Genomic DNA, 18,942 nt, shown 5'->3' with positions numbered 1-18,942 from the left:
GCAGACCTCTACACCCTAATATCTTTATTTGAATTTTTTTTTTTAAGCTTCTAGAGCATGATAAATGTCCTCTGAAAGCTGTATGTACTACAACCCTGACAGCCTTTGTACGGTGGCATCTGAAACTCTGTCAGTAAAGTAAAAATATACAGGAATAAGATGTAAGAATTTATATTCCGGTGGTGTTCCCTTTAATTTAGTTTTCTTCCTATCTTTGCTGGGTTTGAACTGCCTCAGCTCTCAGTGTAAAAGATGAGTTACTCAATTAAATCATGCTTTTTTTTTTCTTCAGTTGAAGGTCATCTAGCCCTTGAGTGCTCTTACAAGACTACAAAAGAGAAATATTTATTGTACATATGTTTCATATGATCAACAACAGGGCATCTGTTAACCCATACAATCCTTAAAAAAACATTTAAGTCTAAATCTCACTAATGTCAACATAACTCATACTGGATATATGCCAGAATACACCGAATACTCCACATATTTATCGACTGCTGTAATTTCGCTATGTACTTGACAGCACGCGAACGCGCTCGAGGGTATTTACGCACGCCGTCGTAACACAGCCTTCGTGTTTTAATATATCGCATTCGAACGCGCGCCGCCTGCGTTTCCGTAACGAACAGACCCGAGAACGTCTGTCAGAGCTTCAGTAGCGAGTTGGCCTCCGGCTCCCTCTCGTTCTCTCGTGCTGAGAACAAGGGACGCCGTTCACGCTGTGAGCTAACGGATGACACGACGCGACGCGACTCACTTGGGGGAAACGTGTCTGTTAAGCACATTTCAGGCTGTCAAAATGTGGGGCGGGGGGGAAAAAAAACACCACAGAGCTCTGCCTTTTCAACACGCTGATCCGCCACACGTTTCCATTCCCATCATGCATTGCTGGCCTTAAAGCGCGTTAACTCTGGCTCTGGATTAGGTTTCCGCATTGAATGCCGCTTCAAAATCGCATCCTGTACGGTTAGTGGTTATCCTCTCTAGAACATGCGGCAGCAATGGACAGGTGCAAAACAAAAAAAAAAAAGGAAAAAAAAAACGAAATGGTAACATGGACAGAGTGTGCTGTATCTGCTCTACTTTCCTGTAGTAATACAAACAGCAACCCAAATATAGCAAAGTACATTTCACATGAAGCCACACGGGCAGATTTTAAAAAAGACCTCTCAATATTTTCTATTCATGTAATCTTTATGGGTTTTGGTAATGCCTGAAGTGGCTACTTCTGGGTGAAATGCCTACCTCCTACACAAATACACACACAATAGAGTATTTTTATAATTGAAATTCCTCTCCTGGAACTGGAAAAGGGAATTGCTTTCGACGGACCTGAGAGCAAGGACCAGAAGCATCTTTTTCTCCACAGTCATGCCTCTTCTGAGATGTACCGTATCCAGTGAATATGCCATAACTTCCACTCTCAGTCTTTGTCTTCAAGTGCTACTGCAGCTATTTAATTAGCAGAAGAGCTGTACCACACTATTTTAAAAAATATATTTTGTTAAAATGAATTTTCTCAAAACTTGTTAGATTATTCAGCTGAAGGACGGTCGTAAACCAATGGACATTATTATTCACGATATTAAATTGCCGTTTTAACACCCTGACAGATGACATGACGGCACAAAGCAATAGGCTTCGGGATACAGAAGAGAGCTCTATGAAGAGTAATGAGCTTCTTTTTATGCCTCAACCTGTGCTTTCGCATAAACAATCTCTTAATCGAGAAGGCGTTGCGAAAAAACCCATCGTCAAAAGGTCGCACTGCTAATTTCCTTATCTTAAGCTCGGCTTCAGACGGACGATTAAGTGGCGCAGATTAAAGAACTTTAGATGAAAAATACAAAAAAAGTTCAAAAAGTAAATTAAGCCAGGTGCACGCGTTCCACGGGGCTAATTCCAAAGGCATCGACGCACTCAAATTTCACCTACGAGCATTCAAAACAGTCCAAACGTCCACGGCTACGGTCTTCGGGCTTGATTCCGTCAAACTTTGTCCTTAAGGTTGACTTACGAAAAGTAAGTTTTGGTTTTTTTTGTTCACACGCACACTTTAGCAAGTTAATTGATCATTTCTACACTCTCCAAACTATAGGAAGAAGAGATAGAACTCTCTGTCCCTCACTAAACCCTCAGGTAATTGTTTCGGAATTAAGGACAAATGTTGACCGAATCAGAACCAGAAATCAAATCATATTTATCCGTTTAGCGCATTTCTCTGTGCAAACCTCGAGGCTTGAACCCCAGCTCCACGTCTGTGTACACAGTTAACCAGTTTTTAAAATTATTTTATTTCTGTACATTAACATGCACTTGTATTCATTGAGTGATTTATTATTTACGGATTTTATTTACTTTGCAGATGCTCTCATCTCGGGTTCCATAAAATATGCACACATTCTCTTTCTCAATTTATGTGGCGGGATTCCTTGCTCAAGGGCACTTCGGCTACTGCACCTCGTTTGGGATTTGAACCCGTGGCCCCTCGGTCCAGAAGACCGGCATTCCTTGCAACAGCACCGAACCCATGTCCTTCCCTCTTTGTGAATACACCCTATATGAACTCTAATAAGCAATACGCAACATTCATATTTATAGGAGCCCAAAGTAGAGCACTAGGCCCTAGCCTGGGGAATTACTGGTCAGATACAGAGCGCTGGTCCTCTCTGTCTGTTTGGTTGTCAGCTTCAATTTTCCTGCTTTGCTCTGGTTGAAACTCTGAAGGTCAGATTGGGTACAGCACCGTAGTCCTGAACTCAACTCACTTTTGTCAAATTAATTTTGTTCTAGATTATTTCTTCTCCCAAACTGTGTTTGTGAATTTAAAACAAATTAATTTACTTGTAATGTTTACATGATGTTGATCGATGATAGTGGAACGTTGACAAGTTTATTAAATTCCAGGCCATAGATATACAGATATAGACACAAATATTTAACCAACTAACATAAGATAACTTGCCTTACTTAAGCTGTGAACAGCAATTGTGAAATCTGTATTTTTAGCATGACAAGATGCTTCAACTGCAAAGTAGAGGAGGTAAAAAGGGCATTATTGTGCCACAAAAAAACAAGTCCTACTTCCCCGAGCCACCTATGCCTTCTTGTTCTGATTTTTAAAAAGCTGTTGTCACCCAATCCATTAATCTCCTTAAAAAGGATTCTATCTTCCTAAGGTCACTGTGTGATATGGGCCCGAATCCTAGAGAGGACAAAACAGAAGACTATATCCTGGTTGTTAAATGAATGTCGCAGGACCTAGATCTTTAACCTTTATCTATGCAATTAATTCCAGCCTGAACATGAACAATTTGTTCATTCCCATTTTGGCCAGAACCTTGATTGGATCTCCTAGCTGGACACCATATGCTCCCTTTGCGTTCATCAAACAACTATATATCCGGATAAACATCATGGTGACATTATACTTAGGAGAAAATCTGGTTTACCTTCCAGTAGGTCAGAAGATCTAAGGTATCATAAATAAATGCTTATTTGTCATTTGAACAAGTAAAGAGTGCAAAACCAGAGACGGTGGGTGGACCACTGGCAGAGAGTCAACAAATCAGGCAAGAGTAACTGATTGATTAGGCCAGAGCAGCAGAACACAGAGAGGGATATACTCTGTTGCTTACTTATTAGCAGTTGATGAGAAAAGTACACTCATTCAAGAAATGACATACCCATTAGGCATATTTGTTACTCAGAAATAAGTACCCTGGCCATCACTGTCTGAGGGCTATCATCTGAAAGATGGCAAGTTTTACAGGAGAATGAAACATAACGGGCGTGAATAGTGATTTGCAGTTATGACCAACATCTCAACACATTATGCCTGTTTTTCAATTAGATATCAGGGAGCAGACCAAGACCTGGTTTCTGTCAACGTTTGATCTTGAAATTTGACTTGAAAATATTACAATTTCTCTTCAGAGAAAAACCATTTTGGAAAGCAATTTTGGCGATTGCTGAACTTGGCAAAATGCAATCGGGAAGAAGAACAGCTGAAAGGAGCATTTAACCCGGGACAAACGTTAGGTCCAAACCCAGGCCCGGATGCTTGAATTCCACGGTTGGGTCTGAGCCCCTTACCTTTGACCTCCTTCTCGTTGCGGAACCACCTGATGTCGGCGGCGGGCCTGCTCCCGTAAGAGACGCAGGTGAGGGTGATCTCGTCCCCCTCCACGGCGGGTTTCGGAAGCCCGTCGATTTCGGGTTTCTCCGGAACTCCTACGGAGCCCAGAGAAGAAGAAGAAGAAAAAAAAAAAAAAAACAAAAAAAAACATTTACTGTCAATAAACAAGCAGGTGTTATAACTAACTACACGAATAAAGACGGTTGCCAGTTCAAATCCCAGGATGATGGCACAAGCACTTTTAACCAGAATTGCTTGAATAGAACACAGAGCTCAATGGGGTTTTTCCTGGTTAAATAACGGTTAAATAAATAAAAAATAAAAATGCAAGTGTGTGTCTTCGTAAAGAAACACACCAAAAACACACACTTCGTTTTCAGTTCTGTTTTATGTACACAGGTCTAAGAAAAGTGATAAATTATCTGAAACTCATCCAAGTGTATTCTCTAAAACTGCATCTCTGTGCAAAATGAAGTTCTTATTCCACCAGATCAAGACTGGTGTCAAGTATAGTTCCCTAAAATGCAAACCATGACACCTGACAAAAACTGTGCCTTTTTTTAGCAATCATTGTCCCTAGCCTGACAGCTATCTAAAGTGTTTTATACTAAATACATTTTTAACTTCCATCACTCCCCAAGAGTGGCTGAAGTTTTTACAATTCAGTTTTCTGCCTCGTCTGACAGTAGACAGTTCTCAAATTTGCATCTCCCTAAGATTAACCATCTGGCTACTCAGATACAAGTACTAAAAATGTCTCTCTTAAAATATGCTGACATCTACTCTCAATGGTCACACAATTTGATAAATGTCACTTGATTTGGGTGACTGAGTGGTTTAAGATAATACACATTGAGCTGTGGCTTGCCGTTGGGGTCTGTAACAGAATGCATTGCAACACTGATTTTAAAAAGTCCTGTTTGGGAAAGATATGCTTGGATACATTTTTTAAAACACAATATTAGTTAATCATTTGAGAAAAAAAAAAAACCTATTGCACAAAGCTGACAAATGGTGATGTGCAAAGTGAGTAAAATAATTAGATCATGTCCTTGTTAAACAAACAAGTTTTTAATAAATGGTTTTGCCGAAGGAGGTCTGTGTCGAGACCTTTTGAAAATCCCAGACAGATTTTCTCTTTCTTTCAAAATTCTAAGTCGTTGTACTAGAACCCCATCGCTTTCAGTTACCAATAGCGACTGTTACATCAGCGTTAGAATGTTCACTCAAGAACATTCTAATCACATATCTGTGACCTCACACCTTGAAGGGTGAATGAAGTTTCTGCCTCCTGCGGTGAGAACACTGACTCTACAGCTGTCACACGCAGCTGGGGGATGTCATGCCTCCGTACAGGGCGTGCAGCGAAAAGCAGGCTTTGCACCGCGAATGACACGCCGTTCGCACAAAATGCGATTCTTCGCCCGAGCGACAGAGCACGGGCGGCGTCTTAAACGCTAGACGCCAGTTTACATCACGGCGTCGCGCTTGACTCGCGATGCGGAAAAAGGAACCGCCCCTTCCCCTCGTTTCACGACGGACGAGAGGCTGGCGTGAAGAGATTTGCCGCGCACTTCGAACGGGAGCGAACGATTCGCCGGGAGCCCAAAGCGCTTCGCTTAGCGGCTTTAGCAGTACGAGCGCGTCGATGCCACGCTCTTAATCCCCCCCCCCATCCCCCCCTTTTCTCTTCCTCATATTCACTTCGCGGAGCTTCTCAGACGCGCCTTCAAAGAGGAGTCAGGGGTGTGAGAGGGTTAACGAGGCGTATCATGACATATTAGATCGACGAGGGGAAGACCGCTAGCCGGCGACCAAAACCGCGGCGGAGGCGTTCTCCCGCCCCCCGGTTCCGTCCGCCGTTGGCGAGGGAGAGGCGCGTCCCGGAGACGAAAGGGCACGGGTTCGAGCCGTCACGCGCTGACTGACATTCCCTGGGATTCCGACGGAGAAGCAGCACGGAGGGGGGGAAGAATGGAAAAGGAGGAACACTGAGCGTCCGCGCCAGACAGGAAACGCCCTGTTTTTGTTTTTTTTCTTCCCCCTCCCCTCCCCTGCCCTGGCCTCTGTCTCCCTGTCGCTCTCTCGGTCGGTAACCATGGAGAATAATTAGTACCCTTTTAAGGTCTTCCTTGGTTTTTCATTAAAGCGTCTGACGGATTCAGGAAGGGGGGGGTAGGCGAACCGCCAGGTTTCATCAGCGCGGCGCGAGGGCGGGGCTCGACGGAGACGGGAGCGCGTGGCGATCGATAAAAACATTACTCAGGAAAATTAGATATCGGTTTCCCCTTTGAACGAAGGAAAAGAGATAATGGGTCGGCCATTTGACTCCGTGATTATATCCCTGCTGGAGCGGGAGGCGCGAGAGCCGCGTCACTTTGATCGAGAACAAGCAAAATGGCAGACGACTGAGTTAACTGGTTAAGATGGTCGAGGTCATCTTTAAGCGACTTCCTGTGCGAGCAAGGGGCAGGGCAGCATTGCTGTCATTCCTTACGAATACATGTGCAAGACCAATTACCTCCCTTCTTCTATCTGTTAATTTGTGTTCTGGTTCAATTTCATTCCCTATTAATCTTCCAAAGAAAAGTGAGCGAATAAAAAAAAGCCAGCCCATTTTTAGAAGATATGTATTAAGCTAAATAATTTTTCTAAATGACAGTGTAATAATTTCCCCCTGGTGCCAATTTGTAAAGGACATACTGCAAAATGTTCATTGTTAAATCAAATCTGATAGACTACATTGGAGCTCATTTGGACTCTGAGTTGAATTAACACTGAAACTTTAACTGTGTGGAGGATAATAGGCCTGTCAGGCTCAATGAGACACCCGTCTAATGAGGAAAGTTCATTTTTTAAGTGTTTTCCCCACTTCTTTCTCCCGCTAATTTGGAATTCTGAATGGTTCTCACAGCAGCGCTCATTGCTGCAGCCACAGCAGACGGCGGTTGCCTGACTGACCAGCAGGGGTCGCCGGTGAGCAAGAAGACACGGTCATTCCTGATGTGACCTATCTGATAGCATAGCAGCCTTAAACATGGATCCAGTCTTTTCTGCAACAGGGTCCGTCTGTGCATAGACATGTATTACAGGGCTAAAATTGTGGGGGGGGGGGGGAGGGGGGTTGGGACCACCCACAAACACTGATGCATTCTGTACTGTGCATATACGAGTGAAGGGACTTTCAGTCGGGTCGAAACAAAATCAGGCTGAAATGTAAATTGGCTTTGATTGGAGAGAGAAAAAAAACTTCTTCTTTAGGACCACTGTAATGGGAAATGCAGTCTTTAATATCGTTCACTCTAATTGCTTCGTGACCATCGTGAACTGGTTTTAATTTCTTGTTCACTTGCTGACAGAAACAGGGCTGCTAATAGCCCTAATGGGTTATGTCAAATCATTAAAATCAGACGAGCTAATTCGCCAGATAATTAAATTAGGAACAAAAGACGAGGTCACAGTGTTTTCCATTTTCATTTCAATAAAAACAAATGTGGGGTAATGGGGGTAGGCATTAGGTACAGTCTGCTGGCTTTTAAAAATATTTCATAAATCTTGAAAAACATATATTAGTATTCAGGCGGCCATTTTGAAGCATCACTAATGTGTCATAATGTATATTAACATGGGCTTAGACACAGAGAGATACCGGCTTTTCTGCGAAGGCGCTCAAACAAGTCATTTCCTTGAAGGAGCTGTGACCGTGGTTATGAAACGGTCAAAGTTTACCGTGAACAAAGAGCTATAAAGAATGTTGTAGAAATAATTAAGGCCACTTCTTTTTGCAAAAAGCACCAACATACTCAGGCCACTCTCTAAAATGGTGGGTGTTTTTGACGACCGGCAAATCTGCTAAGAGTTCTAACCATTCGGAAGCTCAACTGTCCTTCTAGCAAACAAAGGAGCGGTGAAATTGTTTTCAAGAGGTCGCCTTGAACAGTTGATAGCTGTTCTCCTCTTCCCTCAAACTGTTTTCTCCATATGCGTGTGACACGTTCCTTTTGATAAAAGAACTAAGTAAGTGCAGTGTCTCAGACCGGTACAGGAAAACGAACATTCACTTCAGGTTGAAATTGCCTCCCTCCTGTTCTCAATCGCCATTAACAGATTTCTGATGCTCTCAGAATCAAAAGCGATTCAATGCGTGCCAACAGCATAGTGTTTGTTCAACAGAAAGCACTTCGCTTCGCAGCGCACTTACGGAAATCTAGACTGGAAGAACAATGGCTAACGGTCATTTATCACGGGTCCTTAACTTTGACTCACGAGTACATGCAAGAGCTACACGCTTCTTCACAAACTCACTTTGAATGAGTTAGTTTTAATGATCGCCGTGCATGAGAAGTTGTTTTTAATTGTTCAAAATGTCTCCTTGACAAAGTTAAGGCCACATCTTGAAGATAAAAAAGTGCATAATTTTGAAACCTTCTTCTTTTTTTTGTCCATACAGTTTGCCATTGTAAATCGGTTCCTTGAAAAGTGTTTTCAATGCTCTCGATGCTGTGTAGGTATGGGGCATGCCCCACAATCCTGTAACTGGTGGAAGGCATAACATTCAATACACAATTAATTCATTCAAAACAGATGAAAAGTTCTGCTTACTTAGCACTGATAGTGTCTGATTAGTTGATTGATTGGTTGGTTGGATTATCAAGCTCAATGACTGACTGATGGATTAACAACCGATGCTTACTTATCATGGTGACTGACTGATTGATTGCTTTATTGATTGATTGATCAGTTGACTGACTGATCGATTGCTGGATTTCGTGATTGACTGACTGATCGATCGATGACTTACCCAGCACGGTGAGGTAGGCCTTGGTGGTCTTGACGGGCATGGTGAAGAGGGAGCAGGTGTACTGTCCCTCGTCCGATAGGGACACCTCGCTGATGCTGATGGTCAGCTCCTGCCAGGAGGCCCGCACCAGCTCGATCCGGTTGTCCCTCAGAGCTGGGGGGGGGGGGGGGGGGACGACAAATTTATCCATCATACATTGCCCCCAACCTCCATTTTAATACAGTAAGTTCCCACGGCAACGCATGCCAACACCATCTCCAAATCCCTAATTATCTTTCCTAGGCTCAGACTTAATTGCACTGAATTACTTCTCATATGTACTGAGATTTTAACTTCATACCTTTAATCTCATTTTCTAATGGACTGAAATGCAAAGAAGAAGAGAATATGAGATCGTGACTCAGAAAAGTTAGTTCCTGAGAGAAATGCGCGACTATATTAAAATCAGTCATATAATGAGCAAAATGTCCAATGAATGTTCTCGATTAGAAAACATAAGAAGTTCAGGCTAATTGTGGATCTTGCGAAACCGCAGCTATGGATATCACAGTGAGCTCGGACCCTTGGGTGTTTGGGTGAATTTCATTGCAGGAGTGCACAGTAGGGAAAAGTACAGAAGAAAAAAAAAAAAACATGGATTTGTTTGGTTTATTTTATGTTTAAAACATACATGTCTGTACCTTTATCCATTAACCTAAAATGAACACAGTGTTACGACCCACTCGAACCCGGGTCTTCTGTGTGGCATTCATTGGTCTTACGCTTGGACTCAGCGCCATCACTCTTGTTGCATCCTTCACATACAGAGCACTCCATCAGGATCGAACCTTGGATCTTTGAGTGAGAGGATAATGGGCACACACCAGCACCAAGGTCCTCAGAAGAGGAACGTCCTCGAGTGCTTCTCGGAAACCCGCGTCCTTCGAATTACGGCGACCCACCGCGCGCAGGGTTCGAGCGGCGTGTCGAATGCGGGGGTCGCCGCGACGGCCTTCCGAGAGGTGATCGAGCGAGGTCCTTCACCGGAAAAGACCTTGGCACTGCGGTGTCATCATCCTTTACTCAAAGGATCCAAGGTTAGCTTGTGATTACTTGCTCCCCGTGCCTTCCCTTGTTTATCTTTAAAGATAATGCGCACGTTTATCCACTGACCTAAAGGAAAACACAACGGGGCAGAAGGTGCTGACCTCGAGTATTCTGTGTGTTTCTGGGCCCGGTCATAGTCCACCCATTAGCACTCTATCACCAACAGTTGTATCAGCCAATGATAATGCACTGTTATAAGTGGAAAAAATAGGGGTGGCCAATCAAATTCCAGAGCTGGCCAATGCCACCCCGTTGGGACACGCCCATGCTTATTGCACATCACATATTCGGACACAGAGCCACCCCAGGCTGTTTGCGGTATGCATAAACCAAGCCTGCGGCAGTATCGCTCGCTCACAGACTCGAAGGTCACGGAGCTGACCGCTACGCCCTCCATCACCGAAGCCGGAAAGCGTCGGGGCTCATAACGGACCGTGACAGCCGGGGCTGAACCCGCCAGAGCCGCGAAGTCCGCGAATCTCCCCCTTCCCCGTCGGCCTGCGGTATTTACCGCAGCTGCGTTAGCCGCCCCCCCCCCCCCCTCGCTCGCTGCCCACCGGGGCGACCCCTCGGCGCCCCTTCCCTGTCGCGTAAATATTTACCCGTTAACGGAGTTCCGTCGATGCAGTCTGAGCCCCCCGCCGATCGATTTTGTCATCCCCCCGTTGATCCCCGACGCGATCCCTCGCGGGTTGATTAAGAGGGCACGATTTATTCCGGCGGACGCCTTCGTTAATGCGGGGTCGGGCCGAACCCGCGGCGGGACGGCGGGCGAGCCAGAGGGCGAACGTGCGACTAGGAGAGGGGAGCGCGCGTCCGCGACGAGCACGTTAGCGCACCGCGCCGCGACGCTACGCGCAAGGCGAAGGCTGGGAGAAAAGCCTGCGCCTGCAGGGGCTCCTAATTTAATGAGTCTCGCAAAAAAAAACAAAAACCCCAATGCTCGCGTCCCCGGAGTCTTCTTCTTCTCCCTAAGGAAATCCTCCCCTCAGAGGTAACGAGCTCAACCACAGGGGGCAATTGCAGTCAACGGTAATGAGAGAGGGCCTGCATTTAAGCGTTTCTATTCACACCAATGCTTACCCACGTGAGGAAGCCTCTCGCTCTCTCTGTCCCTCTTGGTCTCTCTCTCACACACACACACACACACAAGCACACGCACAAGCAAACACGTACGCATACAAAAATAGCCAAAAAAAAACCCCCCAAAAAAAGAGTCATTCAAAAAAAAAACCCCAGAGGGCCTCATTCTGATTGCCTAAATCAGATGCTTCAGGCAGGGGGGAGTCAAGAATCAATTTGTGCAAACGCCCGTCAGATTTTCCATCTCGGTAGAGGCCGACTAACAAAACGCCTGATTTGAGATGACTCACTACCGTGAGAACGGGTCCAAACATCTCCAGCGCGCATTGGCTGCCGCGCACAGCACACTCGCAGGAGATTACCCCTCCGACAGCGTTAGCGTTTAATCTCGGAAGGACGATCTTTATTTCTCGGCCGTGGATGAAAACATCCACATCAAAGGTGTGAGGCTAACCTTTGATGAGGAGACTACTGCAGGGGCTTCTCGCTATGCATCGAGGAGTATCCGTCTTTTCGCACTTAATGTCGTTAGGATATTTAGGACCGCTTTCGATTCACGGCGACTCATTCCCGATCTTACCGGAACAACTGTTTCGTCCCAACAGCAACCAAACGACGACGTACATAAACATGAAAAAATATTTCAAAAAGTGTTTAAGAATACAGTTAATGTTGTTACTGTGTCAAGTGAAGGCGGTAAAAATACGGAGAGAGAGAGAAAGTGTTTAAAAATAATTAGCCTATGTATTGTTGTTCAATGTGCAAGAACCTAGACTAGGCTACGAGAATACAATAAATAAATAAATTAAAAAAAACTTTTTTTTAATAAAAATGAAACAGCTGGATGTATGTGTGTATGTGTGTGTGTGTGTGTGTGTGCTGGGAACAGCGTACTATATCATAAGCTTGCCCTGGGCTAGTGTACACTGGTTGACATAAGGGACCTCCCTCTCCTTTTACCCAATGTTTCTTATGGTACTAAATGGGTCATTATCCGTCCCAAGAGGACGTAAAACTACACCTTGGATCGAAACCCCTCTAATTTACCTAAATCCTAATGGGAGAACATGCCCCTCTGTACACCACTTCATGCAATTGCCTTGTTTTTGGGAATGAGACTGCAAAGTATCGGGAGAAGCTCCTGTAGTCATATATTAGACACATTCACTGTTGCCAACTTGGCGAGAAACGCACTTTCATATGCAAATGAGTATGCGACGATGTCATAAATATGTAAATTAGATATTTTGCGACTTCGTATCGACTTTTTGAGCACGTGCTAGCTACTTACTGTGGGGAGATAGTTGGCAACACTGATCACATGTGAATTGAATGTTAACCCACAGTACAGCCTTGTTAAAGGAACAGGAATGGATGATTGCATGTGTCTGTCAGGCCAACGGTGCCATTCTCAGCCCATTGTTGAAACAACAGCAGCCCTGGTCAAGCGGTTGCAGTATAAAGCATACAAATCCCAGCAGCCACAGCACAATAACAAACAACAGCCACGTAACAGGAAGAGTCTTCATGGTCTCACAGGTCAAATGTTATGATCCATGCAACCTGTCGTACCGTAAAAACTGGAATGCCTTGTGTTTTTAGAATAAGAATGAACAATATACTGATATATATACTGAGATCTGAAAGTTACCAGGATTTTTTTTTTCTCACCAACTTAATAAAAATTAAAAAAAAAAAAGTTTTATTCAAACTTTTTGGAGCTTGAAATTTCTGATAGCAATTTCCTGTTTAGTAACCTTTCAAGTGATGAAGTACAGAGAGTCATAAGAGAAATCCATTATGAAAAAGTACATATCCAGAAACTGAATGCTTTAACACTTAGCATATGAAGTGCTTCTTTCCAGGAAGATCTGAATTTGTCTCATCAGCTTAAAGCCATTCAGTCACCGAGACAGACAAGCCAGGTGTTGACCTAATCAAAATTTCACTGCAAAATTCTTAGGAATCCTGCTTTAAAAGGCACAATCGTTTTAGAAGCACAGTATACTTTACAGCCATAGTTCTCTTTTTAAAAGAGAGCAGGAGTCTGTCCTCTTTCTGAATTTTTACATTTTTTTGCTTCACTCAGACATATGGATGCCATTTCAAAACAGTTCCATGTTCTGTGTAATGTCCACCGCCCAGTCCACACAGAAATGCTCACCTCATTCAATTTACTGCCTAAGCTACAAGCTACTGACCTTTTTTTTAATTAGCATTTTTAAGGTGCAAACTATTTCCAGTGTAACGGTTCCATTTTCATAATGTCACATTGGACCTCTCAATGTTCAGCATACATTTAAAGATCAAGATAAAGATGCATAAAGATGAAGATTAAAAAAAAAAAAACATTCTTTATTCATTTGAGGGAATGCATGTATGCATGTACACACAAACACACACACATGGACAAACTGATATGTTCTGAGTAAGGACCCACACGCAGACCAGGGAAATCCAAAAAACGTTGTCTTTAATCAGTCCGAGGTTCGAAGCCAGGTAATCAGAGAGAGGACGGTGCCGAATCGAGTTTCCAAAAGAATAGTGAAAAGACAGGTAAAAAATCAAAAACCAGGAGATCAGAATGGCGAAGGTACAAAGGGACAGGCAAAAGAGAAGTCAAGGCAAAGCGAAGGTCAAACCAGAAGCAAACAAAACCAAAAGGGGCAGGCAAACTCGAAGTCGGGCAAAGAGGTGTCGCAGGAATCTCGATAGACAAAGGCTTACTAATAATCGGCACAATGAATTCGATCAACGTTCTGACTCTGAGCTGGTGGAAAAGACTGACATTTATACACTGGGGAAGGTAACAATCAAGGAGGGGTTAAGTGAGTGAGGGAGGAGTAACAAACAACATCCAGGTGAAGAACATTAGGAAAACTAATTCAATGACAGGGGACTGACAAAACGCGGACTGGAATCACATAGACAACAATGATAATAGACGGCCTGGGTGAAGCAGGTAAAACACGTGCAGAGAGAGAGAGGTGCAGTTAGAGCAAGAGACAGGTGCAGGCAATTGCAGAACTCAGCGTTAGAGCAGGCTAGAAAGAAAAGGGGCGGAGCTACAGCGCAGCATGGAAAAGGGGAGACTGGTTAATGTATTAGTATAGTGATCTAAACTATCAAAAACCCAAAACTAGTGTGTGTTAGTCCATTAGTAATATTCACATGTTAGTATATTAATGAGGTTAGTACTTTACAATCTATAAATTAGTAGGGATTAGTAGAAATTAGTAAAACTAGAAATAAGCAGGAAGTAAGTAAAGCGAGACTGGAAAGAAGGGGGGAAACCACGAAAACCCGGAACCACCCGAATAGTGAAATCACACAAGTACAGGGGAGTGAAGCAGCTCAGGGAACACAGACACAGAGACAGTACTGGGGAGACAAGTGACCGGGAATACAGACTACAACACAAACACACACACATATCTGGCATTCTTGATCCTTCTTTGCATAACACTATTTGCTGGAGGGAGTAGAGGGAAATCAGCTTCCTGTGAATATTAAAATAAAAAGAAAACTGGACGGATTTTGGAATTTGCCAAGTCTTTTAAGAATAAAGTGATTTATTAATGATGCATTTCATGTGATTTCCCTGGAGGGTCACCAGATTGTTTTTCTTTCTTTTCTTACAGAAAATATCTGCAAGTCAAAGAAACTAGCCCTAAGGCACTTACATGTAGAAATGAATAATGTGACTTTTACCAGCTGATGGGACCCAAGAGCTCGCTCCCCACGGCTTTGTACATATCTGTTCATCAAAGCCTGGGTCCACTTCACTTAGACCCTTTCCCGTTTAATTACGGCAGGGACCACCGATTTCTCTTAACACCTTCCCGTTAAAAATAAAAAAAACGAAACGCACAAAAACAACTCCCTCTCTCCAGCTGCCAACAGACGTCGAACCGCTGCCAGCGAACGGCCAGACCGCCACCGCAAAGTCGCTCGACGCGTACTCCCTCTCCTCTCGAAAAACGAAAACGAAATCGCGTTCCCACTGTCGCCAGCAGAGTGGATTTGAGGTCCTGTGCGTTTACTCCCGAAATACTTTTCCGACCTTTCGACTTGTGCACAGTTGGTAAAGATAAGGGTAAACTTTGACGATAAGAGGAAAAAGCCTACAAGTTATTATACAATAACTGTGAATTTATTATTTGACTTATAATTATTATTTTTTTGCCTGTTGACAATGATGTGGCCATTTAAGTACGATCAGACAAGCTGCTGTTTGGAAGTCTCCCAGACATTTTTCTCCCATTACTAAATGATGTTCATTAGAAAAATAGCGACATCTATTTATCAGCGAACGAACAAACCATCTAATTATCATGTATAATTACCCCATAAATTACACCATGATTGATAAATATGTGCAGCGTTCAGAATGGGTAATAAAGTCTCTCACTTGCACACTGAATTTTAAAACTACCCAGATGTAGTCTCCTGCAACAGAATTTTATAAACTTACATTGAACATGCAAATTTTGGGAGCATTCTAACCACGTGACCTACCATAACAGACAACCACCACAGAGTTCTTCAGCGTACTCAAATCTGGCTGTAGAGAGAGATCCAGGAATCCTGGATCCAGGGAATACTATCATAGTTTGGGATGTGTGCAAATGAATTTCAATGGGGGTCGTCAGATCCACCATCAAACAGCAACCGTAAACCTGGCAACAATCTTCATTTCAAGAACGCGACTTCAAGCGAAGCTGCATTACCGCTACGGGGAAGCACGACACCGCTAATAAGTAGACGGGGAATGCTGTGTTTTTTTTCCCCAGGCGCAGGACCATGGTCCAAAAAAAGTCCTCATTATGATTTTCTGCTTCCACTGTCAGTGCAGCCCCGAGAACAGTGCTTCAGACATACGTGACCTACCGCTTGTTTCTCCCCCAGAGGAAGGACAAGGCGAACGCACTTACAGAACCAGGGCAAAGAAAGTGCCGGAACACCCGCTCAGCCGGCTGCTCAGAGTGTCGCGCGCACAACCGAACCGAGCCCAACCGGGACGCGTACCGGCGGGCCGCTCGCGGTCCCTCTCCGGCAGAGCCGCGGGTGCGGTGCGGTGGCAGGTCCCAAATCGGCGCTGCGGCGGACTGCTCGCAGGCGGACGGGCGGAGGCGCTTGGGATAAGAATCGGCAGTCGGGAGAACGCTAAATAGCCGGCGAACGGTAGCACTGCTCATTCGCGAAACGCTAGCGGGCTGACAGCTATCGCCGACGGCAACTTTGAGAACGGCTTGCTTACACCCACTACACTGTGGCCCTGTGCATTTTGCAGTACCGTGGATCTGTGGCTCTATGGGGGGGAGGGGGGGGGCAGCTCTCCACTGTGTGTCTCCTCTGAAGGAGGCCTTCAGCTCCCCAGGGTCCTGCGCATCTCCAAAAACAAGAGCACCCCCCCACCCCAGCACGGTGACACCTCTTCCTTCCTGCCCCAGACCACGACCAGACCAGTGAAGCTCTTCCCTAGCAACCCTGGTGCCATTGCGTGACGCGTATGCTTAATGAATCCACTCCCCCCCCCCCAAACACTGGCCTCTGTCTGAGAAGAAAACGTAAAAATAAAATAAGTAAAGGAAGGCTGAGATTTTAAATGCCATGGCAGCTTCGCTCGAGGCAAGCTGGTCAGCGCTGACTCATGATTGGCCGCTGCGAACCGCGTGCGTCAGTCAGCCCCGGTAACAGCTGTTCAGCACACTCCTTACGCTTGTGATTACCAACTACGACAAAAAAAAATTGCAATAATAATAAACAAAATAAAAAATAAAAAAGCTAAATCTGTGTTAGTCGCTCTGGATAAGAGCATCTGCTAAATGACTGTAATGTAATAGAAATAAATAACAAATGTTATTTTGTTCTTATTGTTTTCGTTTTTTTCAGCGTTTTAATTATTTTCTGTTGTCATGGGAACGTTTATTGTTAAGTGGTTGCTGCTGCATGCTGCACAAGAAATGGCCACAGGGAAAATAAAGACTCTAACCAACTAAGTAATGTAATGAAAAAAAAATGAACCACCTTAGAATACAGGATGGCAGACACTAAACCTATTGTTCCCATTTAAAGCCAATTGTGTTGTGTACAAACTTTATATTACACTCAAGATTGGTATCATACCAGAAAAAAACACAGAGAAAATACAAAGGAATCTCTTGATGAGTCTAACAGCTACCCCATTGATGGGTGTAGCATGACCATTAAATAAGACCGGACAGTTTTTTTTTTTGGATGACGGTGTCATTCAGAGTAATAAGACTGTAGATCCCACTCTGCCACTGACCACGCCCATGCCCAGCCCCACCTTGGCAATCCCCCCCCCCCCATCCCCCCCCCCCCCCGCCCTCAGGGAAATCATGGCTAAATCTCAGCCACATTTGTGGTACTGTTTCCCCTGCACACAGGTGATAGCAATCAACACAACCCCCTGCCCCCCTCCCCCAAACACCACCACCTCCTTCCTTTCACTGTGATCTTAGGAACAGGTGTTGTACAAATTGGAAACATTGTTCTATTTATTTATTAATTTATTTGTTTTTGTTCTTCCATGGTGAACAGTCCCTCTGCGGTGTACGGAAGGGCGAATCGGAACGCAGGCCTGCCTAGTCCCGGCTCTTCCCTAATAGGCCCTCCTCTCGCCCAATGGGGTTCAACCTTTCATAACACACTGTATGAACTCCCCACACAAGTTACTGCTGGAGTAACAGATATAAGGCATTTATACAGAAAAAATATACTACTATTGGTTTTGCTCTTTTACAGAGGCACTGTCACAAAGACATTTCACAGGGCAATAGGAAGCCCCCAATCACTACTAAAACACTCAAACAGGAGGACCACCAACTGTAAGAACAATAATAATCATTATTCCCACAAATGACTATTAAACATTAATGAGCCATCAAATTTTCTATGGTCATCACCCGTAATGTAGAGTGATTTTCCCGTAAGCTTTCATCATGGGTAATTGGAAGATATCTAAAATACTGTACGTATTTAAAAAGGCTTAAGTAAGGTGGAAAATAATGTCCAAGGAAAGGGGGATCTACGAGTGTGACCCCCCCCGCCCCCCCCACACACACACACATACATACCACGCACACACATACACACTCACACATGTGCTTACACACACACCCGCACACACACACACACATGCATGCACACAGACACACACACACCACACACACACACACACCACCCCCGAGGGGCTGAAGGCAATTTTGCTGGCAGTGTATATATAGACCTGGGAGCCGTTTAGGCTGAAGCAGTGTCTCAGCTCGCAGTGCCACTGCAGGACAGTTAATAGGGTATCTGTGCAGGACGGGAGCCAGACTGGCTCTCTGAGCAGCCCGGAGGACGTTCATTTACCCACAATTCATCACTGTTAGCAGGAAAACACCCCGGGAGAGTGAAGCGCGGCTTCGGAGTGAGCACAGCCCGACTGTGACTGAAGAGAGGGAGAGAGAGAGAGAGAGAGAGAGAGAGAGAGAGAGAGAGAGAGAGAGAGAGCGAGAGAGAGAGAGACAAAGAGAAAGAGAGAGAGAGAGACAGAGACAGAGAGAGGGGGGAGAAATGGAGACAGAGACAGAGAGAGAGGAGAAGAAGAATAAGAAGGTGAAGAAGGTGAAGAAGAAGAATAAGAAGATGAAGAACCCTTACCCATTATACTACACTGGCAGCAGTGCAGCATAATGGGTAAGGAACTGGTCTTGTAACCTACATCGCTTCAGTATATATCCGGCTGTATAAACGGATGCAAAAAGTTGTGTAAGTCGCTCTGGATAAGAGCGTATGCTAAATGCCAGTAACGTAATATAAA

General features: G+C 44.5%; 1 protein-coding gene across 4 annotated transcripts in view; it reads right to left on the bottom strand.

Annotated features, from left to right (window-relative positions):
- The window catches only part of LOC118235703 (cell adhesion molecule 2-like), a 338,507-nt gene that overhangs the window by 33,487 nt on the left and 286,078 nt on the right, over positions 1-18,942 (bottom strand). For all 4 annotated transcript variants that reach the window (XM_035433338.1, XM_035433340.1, XM_035433339.1 and 1 more), the window contains 2 exons: positions 8,943-9,095; positions 4,099-4,236 (listed from right to left, as the gene is read on the bottom strand). In XM_035433338.1, the coding sequence (XP_035289229.1) occupies positions 4,099-4,236; positions 8,943-9,095 (291 nt within the window). The remainder of the gene's footprint in view (positions 1-4,098; positions 4,237-8,942; positions 9,096-18,942) is intronic.

The sequence above is a fragment of the Anguilla anguilla genome, chromosome 9, assembly GCF_013347855.1.
Source record: "Anguilla anguilla isolate fAngAng1 chromosome 9, fAngAng1.pri, whole genome shotgun sequence".
Lineage (NCBI taxonomy): Eukaryota > Metazoa > Chordata > Actinopteri > Anguilliformes > Anguillidae > Anguilla > Anguilla anguilla.
This window is presented reverse-complemented; position numbering and strand designations above follow the sequence as displayed.